Source organism: Delphinus delphis, chromosome 10 (assembly GCF_949987515.2).
Source record: "Delphinus delphis chromosome 10, mDelDel1.2, whole genome shotgun sequence".
Classification (NCBI taxonomy): domain Eukaryota; kingdom Metazoa; phylum Chordata; class Mammalia; order Artiodactyla; family Delphinidae; genus Delphinus; species Delphinus delphis.
The window spans coordinates 38081503-38108377 of NC_082692.2; the positions used below are offsets into that span (position 1 = coordinate 38081503).

Genomic DNA, 26875 nt, shown 5'->3' on the forward strand with positions numbered 1-26875 from the left:
AGCCATATCTAAGGTCTCCTAGCCACACCTACAGCATGCTGGCCTAGGGTGAAGACCTATGGCTTCACACCAGATTCCAAGCCAGGATAATCAAAGTGTGAATTTCACTCCAAATGAATAATCAATTTGTTTAGGGTCAAAAACGTTGAAGCTAAAAAGGTTTCATAAACATTGTCATACATTATCCTTCCTGTCAAAGAATCTGTGAGGTTTTGGATTGTTCATTGCAATAATAATAAAAAAAAAACTGAACTGAAGCTCCTAAGAATTTCCTTTGGACATTTTGAATGAGAGCCTATTTCTTCCCAGATGCAACCTGGGCACAGAGGCCACCAGGATGGTATCTCCACTAACCTCTAATGGGCATCCAATTAGTGCCTGCTTGTAGAAGATAGAGATTGTCTCCTTCTAAGTTTGGTCCCTTTGCTGCTAAGTAATTTGCCTAGTATAAAACCAAATAAAACAAACAAAAGCCAAGAACAGAGTGTAAAGGATGAGAACTGCTTTGCTGAATATGAGGCAACAGGAGTCTTGACCTCCTTTCCTGCTTTTGCAGTTATGCAGACTCGGTGAACAGCACCAGACCCAAAATTTTCAAGTTACCAGGGCTGTTGCAAAGCTGGTAGCTTAATTACCAGTGAGTCCTTTTTAATCTCCTGCCGGAGGCACAGACTTACTGAAAAGGGGACACATTAATTATGGTAGAAAAGGAAAGGAGGGGGGAGAAGCATGTCTCCTACTTAGTGTGAGACAAACCATGGGGAGGATTGGCTATGGGCATCCCAGTCAGAGAAAAGGGCGGCAGAGGGGCCCACAGCTGCCCCTAATCCTGAAAGTCGTTAGAAGCCATCTGAGAAAGTGGGGCGTTTAGCCGGTCAAGTTCATCCACTTGAGGTGGGTGGTGCATTAATATCTCTTGGTCCTCCAAGACATCTTCTCCAGCAGCTACCAGGTTAGTGAGGGATTTGCTTCGAACACACTGGAAATCCACATGGCGACTCTTTCCTTCTTCTTTTTCCCATGACATCTGGATAAAGGGGCGCTGCACGTAATTATAGATCACTTCAGACCGGCCACCAGGTCTCCTCTTAATTTTTTCTTTACAGGTAGGATAACCTGAAATGGGAAAAAAGCCATCATGACCCCAGCAAATTGCTCACTCTGGTTTCCATACTTCCTTCTTCCTAACCACATGAATTTCCTCCCAAATCCCAAGACTATGTGAAAACTACAGGGAAGTGACCACGTTCTCTGAGGCCCAGCCACCTACATGCTTGCTTCTCTCCTGCTCAGGTTAGTAGGTCTTGTCCTTAGAAGGGAAGTAACAAAAATTTTATCCCTTCTAATGGAAGGGGGAGAAGCCTCCTACTAATTTCAGAAGTCTTTATTTTACTGGCTTCAATACTATAGAACAAAAATCCTACTGGGGCATGGTTACTCTAGTCCTCTAATTCTATTGCTTAGAGGGCAACCTGTATGAGAAGTAGTTAAGGAAATGCAAAATGTTTAAGCCTAAAGAAAAAACTGGGATGCTGCCTAAAATATCTGAAAGTCAGTTACAGGGATATGGGAGAAATCTTATGCAGAGTATATTATCTTCACAGGCTAGAACTAGAAGGACGACAGAAGAGGGAGGAGGTTATCTATTATATATGTGGAAGAATATTCTCGTGGTAGGACAGTTTGATGGGCTGCTGTGGGAAATGGAGTGATCCCTGTCACTCTGTCCCTGTGGTTTCCAAAGAGACAAAGGAGGACACAGTAGAAAGAGGTTTAATACATGATATCAAAAATCTCTTCCAACGTTAAGTTCCAACTTAAGCTGGATACAACGACAGGTTCTGTGAGCAATATTAAGACAGCTAGAGTAGCAAAACACAAGAGTCAAAGACTCATGGAGGGGAGACCAGAATGGCTTCAGCACTCTCCGGGAATCAGTCTCCAATACCCTTCCACGGAGACCACAGGTTGGGAGCCATTGCTCAAATCATTTAAAGCAGTTTTGTCAATATATCCAGACACTCCCCAAAGGTGGTAGTGGAATAAAATGAGTCTCCAAGTTATAGTTTTCAGAAGGACCCTTCCAGATCGCAGAAAGATCCTCATCAAGATTGTTGGCTAAACGGCTGGCCCTCCCACTTGGTGAGCCCACGAGCTCTGCTACATTTACCCGCCCAGTGCCTAGTCCTCACTGCTCTTTATCCTGAGGCAGTAAACTGGAACTTATTCCTACAGCTGCTTTAAAGCATTTTCAACTGGAAATAAAATGACAAGGAAATGTAAGGGCAAACTAAAACAAAAATAGGAATCTTCAAACTTGGGTAGGAATGTAGTTTCCATGTGTGTCTATTCTCTAGGCCCTTGGAAGCCAGGTTTTAAGGACAAAAGCTGTGGCCACAGATCCAACCTACTCCATGAGCCATGCAAGCTGAATATTGATTGGGATGTTCTTACCTTCAATTCCAATGCGAATGTTTTTCAGGCCCCGTTCCTTTAACACTGTTTTAGCGACATCCCGATTCTCAATATATTTGAAAAATCTATAGAGCTTAGAGCTATAAAGAACTGGGGGGAAAAAAAATCTGGGGTTAGTCACGGAGTGAACATCTCTGTAAGAGGAAGGAGATGAGCTAACATATTCAGACTAATGACCTGAGCCCTGATGCCAAAAAATCCATATGGATCACAGATTAAATGTTAAATAATAAATCAACCTTAAGAAAGAAACCATACAAGAAATTTTTATAGTCTCAGGGTAGGAAAGACCTTTCTGGATATGACATAAAACCTAGAAGTCATAAAAGAAAAACTGATACACTTGATTACATAAAAAAAAAATCTCTGCTTATCCAAAAACACCAAACAAAACTAAGAAGACAACTGGGAAAAATATTTGCAACTCATATTACAAAGGGCTAATTTCCTTGTCTATAAAGACAGTGGTCACAAATAGATTTTACAAATCATTAAGGAAAAGACTAACAATCCAATTTTGTAATGGGCAAAAGGCATGATTACAGTTAACAGAAAAGGAAATGAAAATGACTCTTAAAAAGATGTTCAATCTCATTCATGAAGTGAGAAATGCAAATTAAAACTCAAGTGAGATGCTGTTTTTCACGTATCAGAGTGGCAAGGATAAAAGTTCAGTGAAACTCTGTCTTGGTGAGCATATGGGAAACAAACCCATCATATATTGTCTTGTGAGTATAAACTGGCTCAACCTTTATGAAAGAGAATTTGGCAAATTTTATCAAAATCATAAAAGCACAAAGCTTTTGATACAGAAATTTCATTTCTAGGAATATTATTCTGTAGAGATACACATGTGTGAAAGACTTTGTTTAAAAAGATATTCACTGCAGCATTATTTATAATTTAGAGCTTAAATGGTCATCAAAAGGGCTGGTTAAATCAATTATAGCACAATCATGCAATGGAATACTATTCAGCCATAAAAAAGATTGTGGAAGCTTTTAATGTAAGACATGATATAGAACAGTCTCTACAATATGGTATCATTTAGGAAAAGAACATGCAATTGCTTATGTATGTGCACTGAATAAATCTGAAAGAATATAAAAGAAACTGAGGAGGAAAACTGGGTAGATGAGGCGGGGTGGGAATAAGACTTTTCCTTTTGTATTTTCTGAATTTTGAATTACTACCAATTCAAAAGGATTTAAAGTGAAACAAATGGAGAGAAGAATGACACCACCACTTAATGTGCTGCCGCAGTACTGACACAGTACCAGACACCAGCGGTAGGCATGGGAAGTATAATGATGTTCCCTGTGCTCCCCAGCAGGAAAGACCCTCATCCAGGTGAGTGTGCTCATCACCAGCTCAACAGCGACAGTCACACTGGTTCTAGGATTTAGCTGCCACTCTGGGCAGCACACTTCTTGCTGGAAACAGGTACATCATGCAAGGGGCTCCTACTTTGGGAATACTCCTCCCCCATGGGTGGGGGGTGGTCTTCGTCCCAGTCCACAGAATCCTCGTCCGTCAGCACGACGATGTGGCATTCTCGCTCCCCTTTCTTGGCACAGCCCACCATGATGGGCAGGATCAGCTCTTCGAGGTAGTGATCAAACTGCTTGTGAGCGCCGTCGTTAGACAGTTCATGCAGTAAAGCACCTGGGAGACAAAAGGCAAGTGAATATCCTCTCTGCTCAAATGCAGGTAATTACTGGAGTGAAAAGACTATGAGGTAACAGCTGTTATCATTGATAAGGTCCAGAGAAGTGGCCCATTTAAAGGCAGGGTATGTCTCCTACTCCAAGGCTATTATGTTAGATACTTTTCACATTCTACCAATCTCCTCCTGTTTAATAAACCCTGAGCATTCTGATCAACTGTGGTTTTCTTGACATGCAATGTCAGAACATAAACATTAATTCTACAAGAGACAACCATCATTTGGGGATGACTCTTTATAGTACCTCTTCTGAAGATGCTCTGGACCGCAACTTCATAGAGTACCACAGAAGAGGAATGATACCAAGTTTGGCGACACCAAGGGACTTGCTCTAAGTGTGTACTAGACTCAGTAGAGACACCACACATCTAGAGAACTTCATGGAATATGCAGGGAAATGTACCATGAACTTCAAAGAATTTTAAAATCATTTCAGGAAGCCTAGGTAATGATAAGTGCATGGAGTTTATATTCAGACAATCAGTTCTAATCCCAGCTTTAATGTTTAGAGCTTTGAACAAGCTAATTTCTCCATCTTCTCATTTGGTAAGTGAGATTATCACCTATCTTTCACGGGTCAATTGTGAAACTTATGCAAGTTTACATATATAAAGCACTTAAACACTAAGTTAATAATAATGATAAACTGTAAGAAGAACCCAGCCGATTTATGTTGTGTGACTTTATTAGTGAACCTTCCCTCATATCTGAGGATCAGTATCCTTATTTGTTAAAGAGTTGGGACACCAAGGTCCCAAGAGGGGAAGCAATTAGCTTGGTGACTCACGGGGTCAAGCTAGACTTAGAACCCACTACATGTTCTCTTGTTTACTCCACTTCTCACAGAGCTTTGAAACAAGACAGGGAATGGTTAGTACCACGTCTCTGCCTCTACAGATGATTTTCAACCCACACTTGAAACGCTTTCTGTTTAGTAATAAAAAATGTCAATTCCAAGCACACTCAAAGTTCAGCTGCTCAAACGCAGCTGGCAGCTTCTCCTGCACTTACTCAGATCTTGACATCGGATAGTGTTGAAGTCAAAGTTAATGCAGAGATAATCGCACGTATCTCTAAGGTCTGGGATAGAGATGCCATCAGGACAATTGATGATACCAGTTTTGTAATAATCCTATAAATAAATTAGGAAGAAGAAATGTAGGCAAAGAACAACATGAAAAATTTCCTCTTCAACCCCCTACTCATTCCTGGTTCTATTAAAGTGATGGGTTACTAGAACTATCACCAAGTTGGTGATTCATTAGATAGCAAAGTGGCTCCTGGCCATCTTGACATGTTTAATCACAACTTGATACCTGACTGAGCTCACACAAGCAAGGACTTAAGAATTATAGAAACAGAAAATAAAGTGGGAAAGGCAATAACGAGAAATGAGAAACCCTAAAGTCAGAACACAGTCTGATGGAACTCTCAAGGCTTCTGACCATGCACGCCCCCAGGGAAGATGATGTAACAAGGCCACTACACACCAGCACCGTTCGAAATACAGTTGCACTGATTCCTTCGGCAATCTCATACTCGCCCTTCTCGTTGGGCCGTGTGAAGTTGTACTCTCTTCCTGGTCCAAACATCCTGAAAAATACCCAGGCAACAATGTTACCCGCTGCAGCAGGATTCTTCACAGATGAGACTTCTCCCTTCTTCACCTCATTCTGGAAGACTCCGTTCCACTCTTTCAGTGTAAGTTAAAAACACAGCACTAGGACTCAACCCCTATACGACACACTCAAGTCTTAGGAAACTCCCTTCAGATAGGAAAAGAGGGCAGCAGTTGCTTTCAGTGTTTGAGTGCAAGAGGAACAAAGCAGCAAGCCCTCACAGTCCACCGTAGCGAGCTTCTGCGACAGCAAAGAAAGTAGAACAGCACCTGCAGAGGTGGCCCTTGGAAAGTGTCTGGAGGGTGTGACAGTCGCCTCTCACGCCCTCCGCAGCGCCCAGGAACCTGCCCACGCACCGGCAGCTCAGGAAGACAGAGTCTCCTCCTTCTCACCCATCAGCATGTACCTATCCAGCACACCATCCTTGATATTTCTGAGTTTTGCTTTTCAATATCTAATCTGATAGATGAATCTGTATTAGTAGGTGCAGATGTTACTGCTTTCCCTTTCCTGGTAGATTTTAATGGCGTAACTCTGGGGAAAATGCCGTTCTTCAATCCAAGGAGTAACTAATGACGGGAATTTCAGGTCAAGTAGAAAAGGAGGGTAGGTATTAGGATCATCAGCAATTTGACATATTTCAGAGAGGCAGGCCTGCTCTGGGCATGAATTCAGAGCTCATGAGGGCACAGGGAGGAAGTCTTGCTTTTATATTCATCTTTTCCCATCCTTCCTCTCTCTCTCAGATCCCCTCCAGTAAAACTGGCCCCATGACTTCTACTACTCCTGCTGCACATCTGTGTAGGAGCTGTGGAAGGAGAAGCCAGGACAGGCAGGTGCTGGTATCTTCAGCTGGCCCACTGGGGACTCACTGCCTTTTCCTTCCTTAACCTGTTGGGAAGCCCTGCTGTCCAACTGTTCGAAACTGTTATCCTCCACCCTGAACTGGCTGTTTTCCAAGGTCTGAAAAAGACTCACATGCTTTCCAAATCACTACACCATACATAAGAAATCCATTTAGATAAAAGTAGTCTTCAAAGGGTGCTGACATTTTTCTGGAATGTTCCGGTTGAAGTGTAGCTGAGACAGCTATGAATCAAAATAGTGAACATGCCATAAATATAATCCCCCCTTAGAGTCATTCATCCAGTAGTGGCACGGATCTGCATTAATCCACTCTCAGCTTCTTAGTTTGTCCCCCTTGTGACCAGTGGCCCACATCTGTAAGCTCACTGGCTAGGCTTATGAATACTCTACGTAGCCACAGGACAGAACAAACCTAAGAAACTCAGAATTCATGACCTCGGCTGACTCAGCTGATGAACCATGTAGATAAAGGGGTCTATTACCCAGAAAATGCTTGCTTTTCTTTTCTTGAGCGCTACTTTTGGAGGCAACCTACTTCAGACAGACAGCCTACCCTGAGGAATGCCTTTCTGGAAGGGCCTGGGGGGAAATGGTGGCGATACCAAGACTGAGGACATGAAGTCAAGTCTGATATAGGGCCAATTTAGAAAATGTTTTAATGTTCTATCTTAATTCAGATGTTTAAGAAATATATACGTTTGGCTCTGGTTAAAAATGGTTCATCATGAATTTGTATGTATATGTTTAAGTACACACATATTTGAACAGCTAGATTCCACTTAGCCTAAAATTCAGCAAGTTAGTGTGGTCCATTCTGATTTCTAATTCAGTTCAAATTAGTTCAAAGTCAGAGTGAGGTTAGATCCACTTTCAAGTACTAGATGAAATCCTCAAAAGCCAAATGTTTGTGTGTGTATACACTCAAATGATTTTACTCTTACCCCAATCTGCTCTTCATGTTAAGGTCTACAGTTGGCCAGAAAGAGATCTCCTAACTCCCAGCCCAGGCTCTAAAAGTACTTCCTGGACAGCGCTCCTCGTCAGTAGACTCCTTCCATTCCTAAACTCTAACCCTAAAAAGCTGGAGGCAGGAGATGGTGAGGGGAGGGTAAGACTATAGTCTGAATGAAGCAACACAGAGGAAGGAACACGAAGAATAAAGAGAGCAATCATCAAACAAAACAGCCAGATACAAGGATCCAGTTTCAGAAAACTTGAATAGTAGTGGAGGCATTAGAAATTGACACCATTTGGACCTTTTGCACTCCCTTTTGTAGGGGGGCTTATTTCACTATACTGGCTTTGTAAATGAAAGTACCCACCCCCCAAAATCACCAACACATATAAGGTTTTTATGTCCTCTGTCTCGCAAAAGTATGAAGGTAGAAAAATAAGCAATGAAATGTTTTTATGCTCAAATCTAATGCAAGGCAAATAGCAAGTATTTCTATTCACAGAGGACAGAGTGAATGTGGAAGGAAATTATTATCAATTACCTTCCCAACATGGTATCCGGATGAGCAGTGAAAATTTGTGGATTGACAACAAAACGTGTGCCATCTACGAGAAGTGTCACTTTCTCTGGTGCCTGAGAATGAACGTTACTGCCAAAGCCCACAGTGCTGTTTCCAAATCGTTCTGGAGCGATGAAGGGTTCATGGTTCCGTTTATTCCCACTTTGGAAGCAAGAGCCTTTGATGTCTTCAGGAAGTGGCATCATGTGAGGGAACTGAAGATTTGCTGGCTGAGAGGCAGAGTCAAGTGGAAGGTCTAAAAGATCATACAAACAAACCAAAATAACTTGACAGCAAAAAGCCCTGGGGAAAAATAAACCTTGTCCTCTTTAAAGAAAACAAGAACAAAAACCATTACACAAACAAAAAAACCCAAACTTTAAGTATCCTTACGCAAAAACTCTTGCCTAAAACACGTAAAGAAAAAACACAAACTAGAGACTCATACTGGATCCCCCTGAACTTTTTCTTCTGTGTGTGTGTGTGTGTGTGTGTGTGTGTGTGCGCGCGCACGCTGGGGAGGAGAGAATCAAGGCAGTAATGCCTACACTTTAAAATAGAACGATTAAACAATTTTAAAGTAAACTACACACATGGTTAAAAATAATTAAACACTAGAGAAGCATTTCTGTGGAAAACAAGCAATCCTCTGCCATACTGCTTAACCTTCCCTAGTCTTGTTTCACAGAGGCATCGCTTTTTTATTTCCGCTTTCACTTCTATCTCATTTATAACACTCATATTTCCTGTGTTTTATTTAAGGAACTTGATAACTCTGTTAGCCAAAACTATTTGTTTTCCACATTCTTAAAAAACGTTTCTAAATGTTATTTTCCAGAAAGGATAGTGATAGTCTCTAATTGTCACTTTTCCTAGAAATTCACTGAAAAATGCATTTTCACTACACATAGGAGAATCCTAACATTACCAACACCGTTTTTTGAACAGGCAGGTCTTGCTCTCAACAGAAAAGTTCCAGTGCAGATGGTCTTGGATTAGAATTCATTCATGGAACCTGAGTTTTTGTCCTAGTATCACCAAAGAGCCATTTTCTTTAAGTAATTTATTTGATTTTTCTAAACCTGATTAATCATCTGTAAAATGAAAATAATGTTCACTCCACCTACCTCACAGGATTGGTTTGACTATCAACTGAAATAAAGTATGTGAGAGCACTTAAAAATGTATTAATACCACATCATGTAAACAGGCTCAAAACTAAATATATGAAATCTGGATGTATATAGAAGAGAATCAGGGGAAAGTATTTTCAAAAGGATTACCAGAAGATTCTTTTTTTTTAGTTGATGTTTGCTGCTTTTATTATATAGCTGTACTTTTTTTTTTTAGAAGATTCTTTTAAATAGGGAGTTCTCCTGAAATATTAAAATGTTTTTTTTTATTTAATGAAAAATTTCAAATATACCAAAGCAGAGTTAATACAATATGTATACATCACCTAGATTTGGCTAGCTAACATTTTCCTACATTGGAAAGAAATAAAATGTTATAGATACAACTTAATGTCTCACTCCCGCCCTTCATGTATTTTAAGTTTGTATACAATAATTCATTGTTAGCTAGAGTACACTCAATTTTTTCCCCATTTGCTTCTAGAGAAAAGGAAACCAAAATCTAGACCAAAATCCTGTTTAGGGATCATATCCTAGAGCTTCTGATAAATTTTCAACTTACAAAGAGCTAAGTTTCCACACAATCCATAGGCAAGCTTGTAGCAAGAAACGCTTTAATCACCAAGACAGGCTTTCAACACTCGAAGTGCTATTCTTAAAAATGAAAGTAGGCACCTAACTTATTCAGCTCTTTAGAGCACTTGATTTTCCCCCAGCTATGACGCACTTAAATTGGGTTGATTCCTGAAGGATGCCTCAGATTCCACCCTGCTTAAATGGGTGAGTAGGAAAAGAGACTCATTGCATAAATTCTCCGTAATGGGGCACTCTAGGGTGGCAGTCACACTGCTTTTTTGTCCGTTGATATATATAAAATAACAGCGAACGGTGGCCAGAAAGACAGGTTTAAATCCCACCCAGTCCCCTACCTCCCGGCAGTGTGAACCTGAGCAAGTTATGCCTAAGCTTTTGAAGCTTCAGTTTCCTCATCTGTAACAGGAGGATTAATCTAAGCAGGGATCAGCAAACTTTCTGTGAAGGGCTAAAAAGTAAATATTTTGAGCTTTGTGGGTCACAGTCTCTGCCACTATAGAAGGAAAGCAGCCATATAGACAGTATGTAAACAAATGGGCATGATGGCTGTGTTTCAAAATTTTATTTACAAAAACAGGCAGTGGTTCAGATTTGACCACAGTTTGCCTCCCTTGATCTAAAAACAGTAAAGTTTCTAGCACAGTGAGTGCTCAATAAATGGTAATTGCTATTATTATTGTTGCTATTGTTTTCCATAAAAGTTAAAAAGAACCTGACAATTTACCAAGAGCCTTCACATCCATTAACTCAACAGTCTTCTAGCCTTGTGAGGTAAGAAGAATTATTAACAACCTTGTTTTCTAGATTAAGAAAGCAGGGCTCAGAAAGATTAAGGATCTCATCCATGGTTACAGCTGATAAGCAGCAGAGCTAGAATGTGAATCTGTCTTCTGACTCCAAGCCTGAGACTATTTTTCTTATACCATTACCAAGTTAGATGTACTAAACTGATTAAATAAGTGGAGGTTTTTTGTGATAGATTTATATAACTGTGGTATATAAGCGAAGCTAATTAACTGGATATTTTATTTATTAAGAACATTTATGCCTTCTGGGCAGAATAGGTGCTGAGGTGTCAGAAAGCCCTCCACATTAAGTCAAGATCTAATCATCGTACCATCATTCCTGGGACCTAGAGGATAAGTAAGATTTTGAAGACCAGAAGAAGCCGGGCTATTTGCTTCTCTTTCTTGGGCTGCAGCTGAGGCTTCATCCATCAGGCAGCTGGCCTCCTGCCACAGTAACCTGTCGCTCTCAGTGCCACGGTGAACATTCATCCTTGGACTCTGTATCCTGAACTGTCTGCTTGATCAGGGAGAAATCCTGGAAGACAGGAATATGCATGATTTAGAACTCTCTCCTAACTAGAGGACTGACAGACAGCTCTCTTTTTTTTTTTTTTTTTTTGCAGTACGTGGGCCCCTCACTGTTGTGGGCTCTCCCGTTGTGGAGCACAGGCTCCGGACACGCAGCCTCACTGGCCATGGCTCATGGGCCCAGCTGCTCCGCGGTATGTGGGATCTTCCCAGACCGGGGCACGAACCCGTGTCCCCTGCATCGGCAGGCGGACTCTCAACCACTGCGCCACCAGGGAAGCCCACCACTGTTAAGTCTTAATTCCAAACATTTGCTGATAACAAACATGTTATTTCTGTAAACCAAACCTGTAGTTTTAGAACTAAAAACTGTACAGTTTTCTAATGGACCTTTTGTACTGACTAAAAGCACTTTTATCAGCTAGGTTTCTTTTTTTAAAATCTCTCAAAATTATAGAGAAGTTTCTGGTAGTCTCTTCAGATTATCAACAGTCAACATATACAGTCAGCATATATTTTCCAAACACCTACTGTGTGGAAGGCACATGGCACTTTGTGCCAGCACTGCGGGACACAATGAGCAACATTTTCAAGGGTTAGCCCTAAGCTCCGACTGGTTAGGTGGGGATATATGAAAAAGATAAGCAAATTTATGTAATAAATACAGAGTAAGTGATTCAAACCAGTGGTTCCAGATTCTCGGGCCTGTCTTTACAGTGGGGTCTGGGAATTTATAATTTTTAAAAAAGTCAACTTCTCAGGTAGCTCTCATGTGGCATTCAGGTTTTAAGATAAACATAAAAGTTAGAGAAAATCACCTCTAGATTGTATGGTTGGGAAAAGGAAGTCTTCATATGAGACAAAATCTGAGCTGGGCTCTGAAGTAAAGATAAGATTTTCTCCTCAACTTTTTATTTTGAAACTTTTCAAATCTACAGGAAAATGGAAAAAATCATTACAATCAGTAAAATCTTATATATCCGCCAGACTTACCAATGATTATCTGCCTCATTTGTGTGTGAGCCTGTGCTCTCCCACCACACACATTTTTCTGAATCACTTTAAAGTTACAGACATCACAACACTTCACCCAGTTACTTTAGCAAGCATATTCTGAGAACATTCTCTTAAAAAACACAACAGTACTGTTTTCACATCTAAGAAAATGAACAATTCCATAATACTAATATATAACCCATAATCAAATTTACACAACTGGCCTCATATTTTCTTTCAGAACCTTTTTTTTTGGATCCATAATTCAATCAAGGCTCATTCCTTACATTTGGTTTTTCTGAGTTTTTTAATCTTGCATATTCTATACCACCATCACCACCCGCAATTTGGGGGGGATTGTTTTGTTTTACATGAAATTGACTTTTTAAAAAAGCCTAGGTCCGAAAAGGGAACCCTCCTACACTGTTGGTAGGAATGTAAATTAGTGCAGCTACTATGGAAAGCAGTATGGAGGTTCCACGCTAAAAATAGAGCTACCATATGATCCACTCCTGGGCATATATTCAGAAAAGACAAAAACTCTAATTCAAAAAGATACATGCACCCAAATGTTTACAGCAGCACTATTTACAATACCCAAGACATGGAAACTACCCAAGGGCCCATCAACAGATGACTGGTAGATATCTACACACACACAATGGAATATTATTCAGCCATAAAAAAGAATGAAATATTGCCATTTGCAGCAACATGGTTAGACCTAGAGAGTATCATACTAAGTAAGCCAAAGACAAATATTATAATACCACTTATATGTGGAATTTGAAAAATAATACAAATGAACCTATATACAAAACAGAGACAGACTCACAGACATGGAAAACAAACTTAAGGCTATCAAAGGGGAAAGGGGGGGAGGATAAATTAGGAGTATGGGATTAACAGATACAAACTACTATACATAAAACAGATAAGCAACAAGGATTCACTATATAACACAGAACTATATTCAGTATCTTATAATAACTGTAATGGAAAATAATCTGAAAAAACATAATTGAATCACTTTGCTGTACACCTGAAACTAACACAATATTGTAAATAGACTATACTTCAATAAAAAAATAAAATAAAAATAAATTTTTTTAAAAATTTAAAGTCTAGGTCAGTTCTAACATCCATCTGATTGTTTCCACGTGATCAGATACAAATTTAATTTTCTTAAACAAGAATATGTACATGTATAGGTGACAGGTGAGTCTTCCAAATGCCATCACATCAGAGGCACATAATGCCAGGCTATCCCACTACAGGGGATAAGTTTGATCATGTGGTTAAAGTGGTGACTATAGGTCTATCCATTGTAAAGAGAGATCTAATACCCTATCTCCCAATAACTTTTCACCCAGTGGTTTTAGCATCTATTGATGATTCTTGCCTGAATCAATTATTACATTTGGGACTACAAAATGATGACTTTCTAATTTTATCATTCCTCCTACATTTATTGTCTAGCATTCTTCTGTTAAGTAGAACTATTTCTTCACTCTCCCTTTATCTTCCTTTTAAGTATTATTATGAACTCAAAGATCTGTTTTAATCTAATGTATTATAACAATCCATTACCATCATATGTTTTCAAATTGTCCAATTTTTGGTTCAAATTGTCCCAGGTGGGACTTCCCTGGTGGCACAGTGGTTAAGACTCTTTGCTCCCAATGCAGGGGGCCTGGGTTCGATCCCTGGTCAGAGAACTAGATCCCACATGCATGCCGCAACTAACTCACATGACACAACTAAGGAGCCTGCGAGCCAAAATTAAGGAGCCCACATGCCACAACTAAGGAGCCCGCCTGCCACAACCAAATAGACCCAGCACAACCAAATAAAATAAATAGTCCCAGTTATGGCTAATATGGTTCCCTTCAAGCCTTCATCTGTGTCATTTAACCCCAATTCTACTGGCTGATAAGGCTACTTCCTGTACAAGATTTTTCTTTTTTTAATGAAAGTTCATAGCAGCTTTATTTTTTATTTGCATGAGAGGAATTTTATTTTATTTTATTCTATTCTACTTTATTTTGTACAAGATTTGTCTAAGCTCACCTTTTACCATCTCTGACCGAGACCTAGAGTCAGCTATTCCTCCCTGGAGCCTTTGTTCCTTTTAGTGGACAAAAGCATTTATAAATCAGGATCTGAGCACTAGGTGTCTTCATAGCTATTGAGATGTCATTGTCTCCTGAAATGGTCTAGAAGCAAAGTTGGGGATTAAAAAAAAGAAAAAAAAAGAGTTTATATTGATATTTTCAACTCAAATTCAACATTATGGTTTTTTTACTTACTTTATATTAGTACTATATCTTTTCTCTCACAATGAAAATCTTGGTTCATAAACTAGTTTTTAAATTATAACATTAATATTACTAACAATAAACCTACTGAGTTTAAGTCTTTTGGGGGTCAATTCTTTTTGTCCTTAAAGTATACCCCACTAGGGATGTAGTCAGTGTGCTACGTCAAGTTATTTAATTTTTATTTTTTCTCTGTATGTCCTGTAATTTAGGTTCATTTTTAAACACTCAATTATAGCTTATTTTTCATTATTTTTAAATTTAATTTTTGAATATGTAAAACATTTACATTCTTCAAAAGTTAAAGTGTTACAAAAAAGGAATGCTCAGAGAAGTGTCTCTCCCTTCCCCTTTCCCTCCAATATTTTCCTATCTATTCCCTACAGATAACTAGTTTTATTAATTTGTTTATCTTTCATGTTTCTATTTATAGAAATAAGCATAATGTGTGTATATACATATAAATTCTTAATTCTTTTTCTTATACAAAAGATGGAATACCGTATCCAGTTCTGTACTTTGCTATTTGTACTTAACAATGTATCTCAAATTCACTCCATAGGAGTGATTAGAAGTCTTCCTCATTCTTTTTAATGGCTGTTTAATACTCCACTCTTAGATGTTAATAGGTAGAACTTTGATAGAGAAAAAAGGAAAGAGCATTTTAGACAGGGTGAATGGTGTATAATAAGCAGGAGAGTAAGTGTGAACAGGCTTTATACTATATGAAGGAGTGCAGGCTGTGGGGAGAGCAACCAGGTTAGAGTGAAGGGTGGGAGAAATCAGAATCACCATACCATACGACTTCAGGGAACCCCATGCACACCATCATTTAAGGAGCTGTACAACGCACGACTTAGATGGCTGTATACAACAGCCCTAGAAGATAAGGTTGAAAACCAAGCTGGAGCTAGCTTACGGAGGCCTTGAGTTATAAAGTAAAATAGAGTTAGGACTTTGTCTTGTAGCCAAAGTTTTTACACAGAGAAGTGTCATGTTCAACATGTTGCTTTAAGATAAATACAACCACAGATGGACTAGAAGAGTAAGAGGGTATTGGAATTGTCTAGGCATGAAAGGATCTCTGTGGGTTGACAGCAAGAAGGGTAGTACCTAAGACACAGTCCTGCCTACTTTCAAAGAGCTTACAATCCTAGTTGTTGAGAATGTGAAACACAAGAGTTACAAAATACAGAAAAGTGATATTTCAGGATCAGAAGAGACCTTAGTGATTATTTTGTCCAGTGGTTCTCAAGTCTAGCTGATAATCAGAATCACCTAGCAGAACTTGTTAAAAACATTCTTTGGTCCTGTTCCCCAGAGATTCTGATTTAGTAGGTCTAGGGTGGATCTGAGAATGTGAATTTTTTTTTTTCATGTGGGATCTTAGTTTCCTGACCAGGGATCAAACCCATGCCCCTGCAGTGGAAGCGTGGAGTCTTAACCACTGGACTGCCGGGGAAGTCCCAAGAATGTGAATTTTTAACAAACTCCTCAGCTGATCCTGTGGACTAGCTATGTTTGGGAACAACTCATCTGGTATACCCTTTCATCTCATGAATGAGAGACTGAACCACAACAATATTCTTTTTAAAGAATATTCTAGGAGATTACAAACTTAGAGTAGGGAGGCCTTTTTAATCAAGACCAAAAAACCCAAAAGCTAAAAAAGAAGAGAAAGACAAATCTAACTACAAAATTTTTTTTAAACTTTTGTATGGCAAGGAATCCTATAAAGGAAAAAAAATACTTGAAAAACTGTATTTGCAACAGACTTTTACAAAGAGTTATTATCACAATATTCAAGGGCTTATGAAAATGCATGAAACTAACCCAACAGAAAAATGCACAAAGGATGGGGAGAAAAGGGAAATACCCAAGAACTTGGTGAAACTACATTAATAGGCTAGGAAATAGAACTTAAGGCAAAAAAACTATACAAGTTGGGCAAGGCATAACATTTGAAGATATCTGTTGCCAGAACCATTTCTCTTCCTCATTTCTACCTTGGAAGAAAGCCGTAACAAGAGAAGAGATAAAGGAGAGAAGAGGGCATTCCAATTCCACAGAAAGGCAGGAACGCCTCTGATTCCACATCCCTTCTCCTTCATTTTCCTCTATGAATTGCTGAGGCCAGGCTAGCAAGCTGGCAGATAAAAGCACAAGGACAGGGCTTCCCTGGTGGTGCAGTGGTTGAGAGTCCACCTGCCGATGCGGGGGACACGGGTTCGTGCCCCGGTCCGGGAGGATCCCGCATGACGCGGAGCGGCTAGGCCCGTGAGCCATGGCCACTGAGCCTGTGCTCCGCAACGGGAGAGGCCACATCAGTGAGAGGCCCGCGTACCGCAAAAAAAAAAAAAAAAAAAAAAAGGCACAAGGACAGCAGTGACAAGATTATAACCGCTTGGATATATTTTCCTCTTCTCTACTTGACATCCCTAACTTACCGCCCTTAGTACCTTTTTGTCAATATAACTTATGCCCAAGAACAGCTTTTGTGCCAGAAGAGACTATATTACAGTCACTTGGATTTAAATTAAGACTTAAGACCTTACATTCAATTTATAACTGCCTAAAGGCCTTTAAACAGTTTCCTTTACAACTTTATCAAATTACCTATTAAAAAAACTTAAATAACAATAATATTTTTACTCACTACTCAGTTTAAAAGATAAAATAAGACAAATATAGTTTAATCCCCTAAAACCACGATCCTAAGTTTGATATTGCCAAACATTTTAAACTATACTTATCATCTTAATATGTTCTTTTCTTGTTTTAGCACTTTAATTGCCTCCCAAGCAAATCTTTTAAGTACTCAAAAAACCTTTAGTAAATCCTAAAAAAGTAAACTTTTGAATCTAGTATATCTCAAGAAGTTCTTAAATATTGCAACACTCTTTCAAAATGCAAAGTTTTCTTATATCCTTAAACTAATAATCAAATCTAAACCCAGTTACTCAAGAACACATTTTACACTGGAACCAAATCAATCAGTTGAGATTCTTCAATATGCCGAATCACCACAAACATTCCATCTTAAGTCCAGATGGACTTAAACTTCACTGATTTAACATATATCATGTGCTACATATTATTCTAAGTACTTTATATAATTTAACTTAATACTCAAAAAAAAACTTTTATGAAGTAGGTACTATTGTTACCCCTATTTACAGATGAGGAAACTGAGGAAGAAACAGGTTAAGTTCCCACAGTCACATAGCTAATAAATAGTAGAGCCAGGCTTCAAAATCCAGGCTTCTGGCTCGAGTCAAATGCATGTTTCCCTTAAGCTGTGTTACCTCTCCTTATAGGTCTGATTTACTTCATGAATTCTATGTAAGTTTCACAGGTTTGGAGATATGATTTCAAGCCCAAGGTCTGGAGCCAGGACATATGACCTTTCTGTGCCAGTAACAGGCACACCTAGCACCTTTTCTGTTTAAATAGTTGCTTTGAGATGACCTCTAAATCAATTAACTCCAGATAGGGGTTGATTTTACAATCTGAGTTCCCCAAGTTCAAATTAAGACCTTACCTAATTCTGCTGTAACTTTCAACTTTATTACCTAAAAACAGGGTAGATCAAATTCTGTAATTTCTACACAGGTGCTTCTATCTTTTGATGGATTCAACTAGATATGGTCATTCTAATGACACCTTTAAGCTAGGAACAATCCAAGGTACATAACAGACCAGGCAAAGCTCATGACTCCTAAGAAAAAGCCAGTCAACATATGAGGTCCCTAATGTCCAGGGCGCTCTTCTGCTTGCTATTATCTAAAACTCTCTATAGGAAGAGATACACAAGCTGTTAAAGATTACTTAATGGCAAACTTCCAGGAAATATCCAAGAGATATACTATTAGCAATAATGTCTTTAAACAGTACAAGGGAGTGCAATTAAAATTTTTTAAATGTATTACTCAATACAGTAGGCCATTTTATAAGAAAGAGCTAAGTTTTTGTACTGTAAGAAAAGATCGGAAGGTCTTAGGGGACAGATCCATGGATCAGTACTGTAGCAATAGAACAAACATTGAAAATTCTGGAGACAATCCAAAATCACTGTGTCAGAAGATGGTTCAAGGACCAGTATCAATTAGCATCAAAAGTTTTCACCGACTCTTAGCAAAAATGAGGACAGTGGAGATGATGTAACACATGGGGGCGGGCACACACACACACAATTATTATCCCAGTTCTAAGACACGTGACATTGCCTAAGACATCAATATAATAACAGCGTTTCAGGAAAGCACTATTATATTAAATATATACATGATTTTAAGATACAGCCTGATTTCAAAAATATTAAAATGTGAATTGAAAATTATGGTATATATTAGTGTAATGCTTTCTTGGTACCTAAATTAAATCTTTACTTCTTTTCTGATATTAAATGTCTTTTCTTTTACAACATAATGGTGACAGAAAATGATAGTCAGATTTTTTTTTTAATGTCCTAAAAGGCTGGCAACCTGATGATGGGCTCCCAATTTCCCCCCACAATTTTACCAATCATAAATCTCAAAAAAAATCTGGGTCCCAAATCACCTTCCATCTAGGACTACAAAAACACTTCTATTAGTTCAGTCCATCCTACCTAAAAAATCCCAAAATAAGGAATCTCTTGCTTAGCTCACCCTATTGGTGGCCAGCAATCCTCAAGGGAAAAAAATTTTTTTTTTCCTTGTGCCAAGTTGAAGTCTGCCTTCCTCCCCACACCCACCGTGACTTCCACGCATTGGCAAGTCCTATGCCCTGGAATAATGCAATTATCAGAATGGGATGGGTAAAACAGAAAACAAAAACCAAAATAAACCCCATTTGTTTGAAGGCATTAGACAACTAGTAAGATAGCCAAGACTGCAGAGAAGCTGTGATGGTCAGTTTTATACGGCAACTCTTGAGGCTAAAGTCCTAGTTATTCAATCAAACACTAATCTACATGTTACTGTGAAGGTATTTGGTAGATGTGATTAAAGTCTTTAATCATTTTAGTTTAAGTAAGGAAGATTATCCTAGATAATGTGGGTGGGCCTGATCCAACAATTGAAAGGCTTTAAGGGCAGAACTGAGGTTTCTCTGAGGAAGAAGAAATTTGACTGGAATGCAGCTTCAACTCCTGCCCTAGAGTCCCAGCCTGCGTTCCTGATGGCCTAGTCCAGTCTCCACAATGTATACACCAACTCCCTTCAATAAGCAGCTTAATATATACGTGTGTATATTTATATACAAATAGATAGATGACATAGATTATTTTGATGATATATAAATACTACACAGAACCATATTCCATAATTAAAACCGTCCTTCAAAGAAAACTTCAGGACCAAGTGTCCTGACTAGCAAATTCTTCCACGCCTTTAAGGAAGAAATTACATCAATCTTATACAAACGCTTCCAGAGAACAGAAAAAGAGAACCTATATCCCAATTCATTTTCTGAGGCCAGCATAATACTGACCCAAAACCTGACAAGAACATTACCAAAAAGCATTACAGATGACTTTTTCTCATAAGCACAAAATCCTATACAAATTATTAAAAAATCAAACCCAGATACATCAAAAAGGATAATACATATGGCAAAGGTTGACTTAACATTCTAAAATCAATATAATTCATATGCTGACTAAAAAAGTTTTAGAATAATAACTAAAATAGCATGAAACAGTACTGATAAACTAGACTTAAAAAGGGCAGGTTGAAACAATAAGTATAGTCACAGAAAAAAAGATTAAAAATATAAACAACTATTCTCCCTTAATTGTAGGCTTATCATATGTGATTTTTAAAAATTGTTTTATTGAGTATGCCAAAGTCTCTAAAATGAATGTGTTATTACTTTTAAAATGAGAAAGGAAAATGTATCTGTAAAAACAGGGAACTTTTCAAGAAAATCTTGGAGTATTTTTTTTTTGGAGTATTTTTAAAGCTTAGAACAGTTTAAAAGAAATTTTTTAAAGTTTCAGAAGAAAATGATATATTACTAAAGAGATTTGGACATTTTTCCATCTAGATTAAAGAAGAAATATTAGGAATATAAGACAAATTAGGAATTCAGGTTAAAAACATGAAATAGTTTCTCAAGCAGATTATTCAATAGGATGACAGAATAATCTTGGTAGCTTTAAATCCAACACAAGGGCTTAATGTGGAGGCATGGTGTGCTTCCTAGGGTACTCAACAGCAAGCATGGTTCTAAGGAACAGGCAGAAGGTAGGACAGGTGGGCAGGCACAGGATAAAGGATGATGCTAGAATCCCAAGTCAGAGGGTGCTCAACAATTAGGGCAATGGAACATTCAGATTACCTGACATTTAATTCCCTAAACAGATTGTTATGAGCTAAATTAAATTGTGTTTCCCTCAAAATTCATATGTTGAAGTCCATTACCCTAAATCCTCAGAATGTGACTGGAAATAGGGCCTTAAAGAGGTGATTAAGATTAAATGAAGTCATTAGGGTGGGCCCTAATCCAATACAAATGGTGTCCTTTTAAGTAGAGGAGATGAGGACACATACAGGCACAGAGGGAAGACTGACCATGTGAAGACACAGGGAGGAGAAGGCAGCCACCTCCAAGCCAAGGAGAGAGGCCTTAGAAGAAACCAACCCCGCCAACACCTTGAACTTGGGCTTCCAGCCTCCAGGATTGTGGGAAAATAAATTTCTGTTGTTTAAGTCACACAGTTTGTGGTACTTTGTTAGGGCAGTCCTAGCAAACTAATACACAGATACAACTGCAGAAATTAAATTTTACCCTCTCCCACAGAAAAAGAGATTTAGGGCAAACACACTGAAGGCATCTTACATGGTTTTAAGGTATGGACTGTGATCTTCATATAGAAGTGTAGATCATTAGCTGTTTTATTCTAAGGAAGGTGAACTTTCTTTAATAATCTTCTTAACCAAATCATGTCACAGATCTTTCTACTACACCCCAGTGCTTTCCAAAATATTAGTAAGCCCCGCCTCCATGTTATAATAAGAACAGAGATAGTTTAATTACCTATACTTATCATAAAAGCCTTAATATTTCAATGCTGGAAAGGACAATCTGAATCTAAAGAAAATATCTTCTTAAATTAAAATATTTAAAAAAAAACAGTTAACAGCCAGCATCTCCTGGGAACTCACAATAGTCAGGTGCAAATCAAAGCATTTTACATGAATTAACCCAATCCTAATAACCCTCTGAGGTAGGTACTATTACAACCTCTTTTTCGGAGACATAGAAACTGATGAATATCCAAGCTAGTAAATGAAGGTACTAAGACTTAAACCCAGTTAAAATTGGCTCCAAAGCCCACATTCTTAACCACTGCCCAATGAAGTATAATGAGGGCACTATTGAGCATAAATTGTAATGGCTTTGGAGTCAGTTTAAATTTGAATGCTGGCTCTGCCACTTACACAGTGTATGACTTTGGGCAAACTTAAGCTCTTTGTGTCTTAGATTCCTTGGCTATAAAATGGAGATAATTAAATGAGGCAATGGATGTAAAAACATTTAGCACAGTGTCTGGAACATAACGATGTCTACTAATTACTAAGTCCTTACTATTTCTAATTCTACTTTCATGAATATACAAGAACAATCCAACAATGTCTATTTTGGGATGGACTTCCCTGGTGGTGCAGTGGTTAAGAATCCGCCTGCCAATGCAGGGGACACGGGTTCGAACCCTGGCCCGGGAAGATCCCAGTGCCATGGAGCAACTAAGCCCGTGCGCCACAACTACTGAGCCTGCGCTCTAGAGCCCATGAGCCACAACGACTGAGCCCCCTAGCCACACCTACTGAGCCCGCGCGCCTAGAGCCTGTGCTCCACAACAAGAGAAGCCACCACAATGAGAAGCCTGCACCCCTCAACAAAGAATAGCCCCCACTCACCGCAACTAGAGAAAGCCCGCGCATAGCAACAAAGACCCAACACAGCCAAAAACATAAATAAAATAAAAATTTTAAATTAAAAAAAAAAAAGAATCCACCTGCCAATGCAGGCGACACGGGTTCGAGCCCTGGTCTGGGAAGATCCCACATGCTGCGCAGCAACTAAGCCCATGAGCCACAACTACTGAGTCTGCGGTCTAGAGCTGCGTGCCACAACTACTGAAGCCCCCACACCTAGAGCCTGTGCTCCGCAACAAAGAGAAGCCCACGCACAGCAACGAAGAGTAGCCCCTGCTCGCCGCAACTAGAGAACGCCCGGGCGCAACAACAAAGACCCAAATGCCACCAAAAATAAATAAATAAATAAATGTATTTCAAAAAACAAAAAACAATGTCTACTTTGGGGACTCTAAGCAAAAACAGCAAAGGGTTCTCTTCTTTCATCCATACTTCTTTCCTTCCTATGATTCCAGAAATGCATATACTATTCCAATAATCTCATTTCTCATAAGAAGTATATTGAATCAGATTAGCAGTTAGATCAGTCTTATATTCTGTCTCCCACAGAGATACCTAATAACTTGGGTAAGGACAACAGTACGGTTATGCGACAACTTCAAAAGATTCTGGACATTGCTCAAACATCTAACATTTAATAAAAATTCACCGGGACTTCCCTGGTGGCGCAGTGATTGAGCGTCTGCCTGCCGATGCAGGGACACGGGTTCGTGCCCCAGTCCAGGAAGATCCCACATGCTTGCGTACCGCAAAAAAAAAAAAAAAAAAAAAAATTCACCAATGTACTTACTTTAACCTTTACCAAATTTAAAAAAAAATACCGAGTTCATAACATTTCTTGGGATTACAAGATAACTAATTGTTCTTATTTGTTCTATTACTACTTATTCCAAGCTTCAGAGTTCCTTATTTTAGTGTTCCCAATCTTCCTGATTTATGTGGTAGAAAATACTCTCCTTCAATCTCCATTTTTCCAAATACTGCTTCTGTACTCATGTGAAAGTCTCTCAGTTTTCTTTATCTACTTATAACTGAACTTCTCTAAGCCTTTTCCTTTTTTTTTTTTTGCGGTACGCAGGCCTCTCACTGTTATGGCCTCTCCTGTTGCGGAGCACAGGCTCCAGACGCGCAGGCTCAGCGGCTATGGCTCACGGGCCCAGCCGCTCCGCGGCATGTGGGATCTTCCCAGACCGGGCCACGAACCCGTGTCCCCTGCATTGGCAGGCGGACTCTCAACCACTGCGCCACCAGGGAAGCCCGCCTTTTCCATTTTTGAAGCATTTTTCTTGAGATGATTTAGTGGAAAGAACACTGGGCTAGGAGCCAGGAGTCCTCACTCTGCCGTCTCATCTCTCAGATTCCTCATCTTAAAAGGCAAGAGGATTGCAATAGATAAATTTGTAATAGGTTCCCTTATAGCTCTAAGCCTCATATTTCCATGACTCTGGGTCTTCCAACTAGAAATCATTCAGTATGCCAACAATTTCCCTAAACTTTACTCCAGTTAGCCAAGGAGTAGGCATGCTCAGATTCAGGGGCAGAGTAAGACACAACAATCGGAAAGCCCAGGGCTATAGAAGGAAAGACATGGTATTTTGTGAATCAACAGAAAAAGATTAGTAAGAAAAATGAGATGCCACGAAGAAACCAAAGACAGAAAAAAAGTCAGAAACACACAGTCTAACTCTAATCTCATCCCTACACATCTATTTGAAGAAGAACTAAGAAACAAAAAGCTTTGGGAGCAGAGGTTATCCAGCCCTCAAATCTACCTCAAGGGAGCAAGGCAACTCTATGACATCTTTGCAACGTTGTTGCTAAAATGGCCTACTACAGTGCTTTGCACAAAACAGGCGTTACTGGGGTATCTGATGACTGAATTAATGTTCAGATGACCTGAAAGCCCTCATAAATGCTACTGGTACTGCTACATACCAGGATATCTGAGAGCTCAAGGCAATGGGAAATACAAGGCACTGGCTGTCCTGGTTCTAAGGGGAAGGAGACTAAATTAGTTGGGAGGGGGGAAGATTTGGCCTAACGGCATAACTTATGAGCTGATGCTACTGGAAGCAGCTCCCAGAAGGTAAAAGGACAGATTACCAGGCACAGACCATCTCTAAGGCAATATTATAATATGTATGAAAGTACTTCCTACCCTGGTGTCAGAGTCCAAGAAAGCACTATCTTTTCTAAAGTTTCCTTCCAAAGAGTCTGATCTTCTTGGCTTATGATTGGTTAGGGGGCAGGGGAGAGTAAATCAATAAAGGGATAAGGAAGTTGGGCAGTTCTAAAAATTCTCAGGGCAACCCTATTTTGGTGTTTCTCAAAGTGTAGTCCCTGGATCACCAATAACAGACCAAGGGAGGGGGTGCTTGCTTAAAATGCAGACTCGGAAACCCATCACTGATCTCCAGAATCAAATTTCTGGGAGAGGTACAAATCAAAACCACATGAGATATCACCTCACGCCTGTCAGAACAACTATCATCAAAAAGAACACAAATAAAACATGTTGGCAAGGATGTGGAGAAAAAGGAACCCTTGTACACTGTTGGTGGGAATGTAAATTGGTGCAGCCACTGTGGAAAACAGTACGGAGGTTTCTCAAAACTAAAACAGAACTACCATATGACCCAGCAATTCCACTACTGGCTATATATCTGAAAAAAACAAAATCACTAATTGGAAAAGATATATGTACCCTAATGTTCACAGCAGCATTATTTACAATTACCAAGATAAGGAAGCAACCTAAGTGTCCATCAACAGGTGAATGGATAAAGAAGATGTAGAATACACACACACAATGGACTACTACTCAATCATAAAAAAAGAATGAAATTTTGCCATTTGCAGCAACATGGATGGACCTGGAGGGCATTATGCTAAGTGAAAAGTCAGAGAAAGACGAATACTGTATGATATCACTTACATGTGTTATCTAAAAAAAATACAACACACCAGTGAATATAACAAAAAAGAAGCAGACTCACAGATACAGAGAAAAAACAAGTGGTTACCAGGTGGGGGTGGAATAATATAGGGCTGGGGGAGTGGGAGGTACAAACTATTGGGTGTAAGGCTCAAGGATGTACTGTACAACACGGGGAGTAGAGCCAATATTTGGTAATAACTGTAAATGGAAAGTAACCTTTAAAAATTGTATAAACAATTTTAAAAATTATAAAAAAAAATTCTGGGAGGGGTATTAGTACTTTTAAGGAGCAAACTTATGTTTGAGAACTACTGTCCCAGAATTTGGGTCGGGGGGTGGGGAAGAGGAGTTAAGGGTGGAGTTCTTCAACCGGATTCTTCAAATTCAACTGCTATAACTACAACACTGTTTCGAGGACCATTAAAAAAAGAACCTTAATTTCTCAGGTAACAGCTGCAGCTAGTTGTTTAACAGCTAACAGGGGCACAATTAAAGGGCCTGGAAAATTCATTTTCATAAACTGGTTAAACAGTTCCTCAGTCTGTTTATCCTGTTAGTTTGTTCACTGCTTTCTCCTTTAAAAATAAATCGGATCAATCCAGGAATTTTCAGAAAGAATCACAAACTCCAAAATAGAAGGTTTGGGTTTTTTTTGATAGTGCAGAACTAGGCTTTTAAACCCGAAAACACTGAACGCTATAAAAAGTAAGGTTTTATTTAAAAGAAAATTACCAGTTGAGGCTCCCCCAGCTCTTCTACACTCAGAGGCACTGATGAAAGCTAGTAATTTGTGGGTGGCAGAGAAGGAAGACTGAAGCAGGGGTGCAAAGAGCGAGAAGTCCGACCAACTACCTAATTTTTAATGATTCAATTAACTGCCAGAAAAAACACGTCTGCAAATGTTTTATCAATAAACACTCCGGGGCTCTCATCATTCCTCTTCTGTTGGGATTCAAAACACCAAAGGCCTGCAGGAAAGTCAAGTTATACTTTAGTTGTCCCCACGACTGTGTTGACGATTTCCACACAAGGCGACCCCCCCTTCTTCCCCGGATTACCAAGCTTTACCCTCAGCACGGAAACTGGCGCCTAGAACCCATTTGCCAACGTTGTGCCTCGAGATGACTGTAGCCCCGCGGGCTTTCAAACTGGGGGTCCGACCCGGCGGGCTGCCGCCCGAGCGGCGTCCTGAGGAGTCGGCCTCCTACCCACGACACAAAGGCACCTTCCGGGGCCAGGCCCGCTGCCGCACTCGGCCCGCCGGGTCTTCGAGGCGAACGGTCTCGCGCCGCCACTTACCTGAAGCTCCCCGCCGCGCTCTCGCGCTCGGGGGCCGAATCCGCCCGGGAGGCGCGCGCACACGGCGCCGCAAGCAGCCGCCCCTCGGACCGCCCGGGCCGCAGCGGCGCGCGCCCCCCAGCCCCCGCCCCGGCCCGCGCGGCCACACGGCTGAGTCA

General features: G+C 39.7%; 1 protein-coding gene across 2 annotated transcripts; it reads right to left on the minus strand.

The window, feature by feature from the left end:
• KCTD20 (potassium channel tetramerization domain containing 20) lies at positions 1-26875 on the minus strand. Of its 2 annotated transcripts, XM_060021917.1 has the most exons (9): positions 26718-26875; positions 12063-12176; positions 11046-11251; positions 8184-8457; positions 5692-5794; positions 5213-5333; positions 3943-4140; positions 2455-2565; positions 1-1116 (listed from the first exon to the last, which is right to left on the minus strand). In XM_060021917.1, exons 3-9 carry the CDS (start codon positions 11203-11205, stop codon positions 824-826), a joined length of 1260 nt encoding a protein of 419 aa, XP_059877900.1. In that variant the 5' UTR covers positions 11206-11251; positions 12063-12176; positions 26718-26875; the 3' UTR covers positions 1-823. The 2 variants fall into 2 exon arrangements, with proteins under 2 accessions (XP_059877900.1, XP_059877901.1); XM_060021918.1 differs by lacking the exon at positions 12063-12176 and having other exon boundaries at positions 26718-26866.

Bases quoted from the DNA above. Each gene is read 5' to 3' on its own strand.
- KCTD20 (XM_060021917.1), bottom strand. From the start codon at position 11,205: ATGAATGTTCACCGTGGCACTGAGAGCGACAGGTTACTGTGGCAGGAG. The intron at 5,334-5,691 runs GTGTGTAGTGGC...ATTTATTTATAG, and splicing joins CTGTATTTCGAACGGTGCTG to GATTATTACAAAACTGGTAT. The intron at 4,141-5,212 runs GTAAGTGCAGGA...TTTGTCTCCCAG, and splicing joins TATCCGATGTCAAGATCTGA to GTGCTTTACTGCATGAACTG.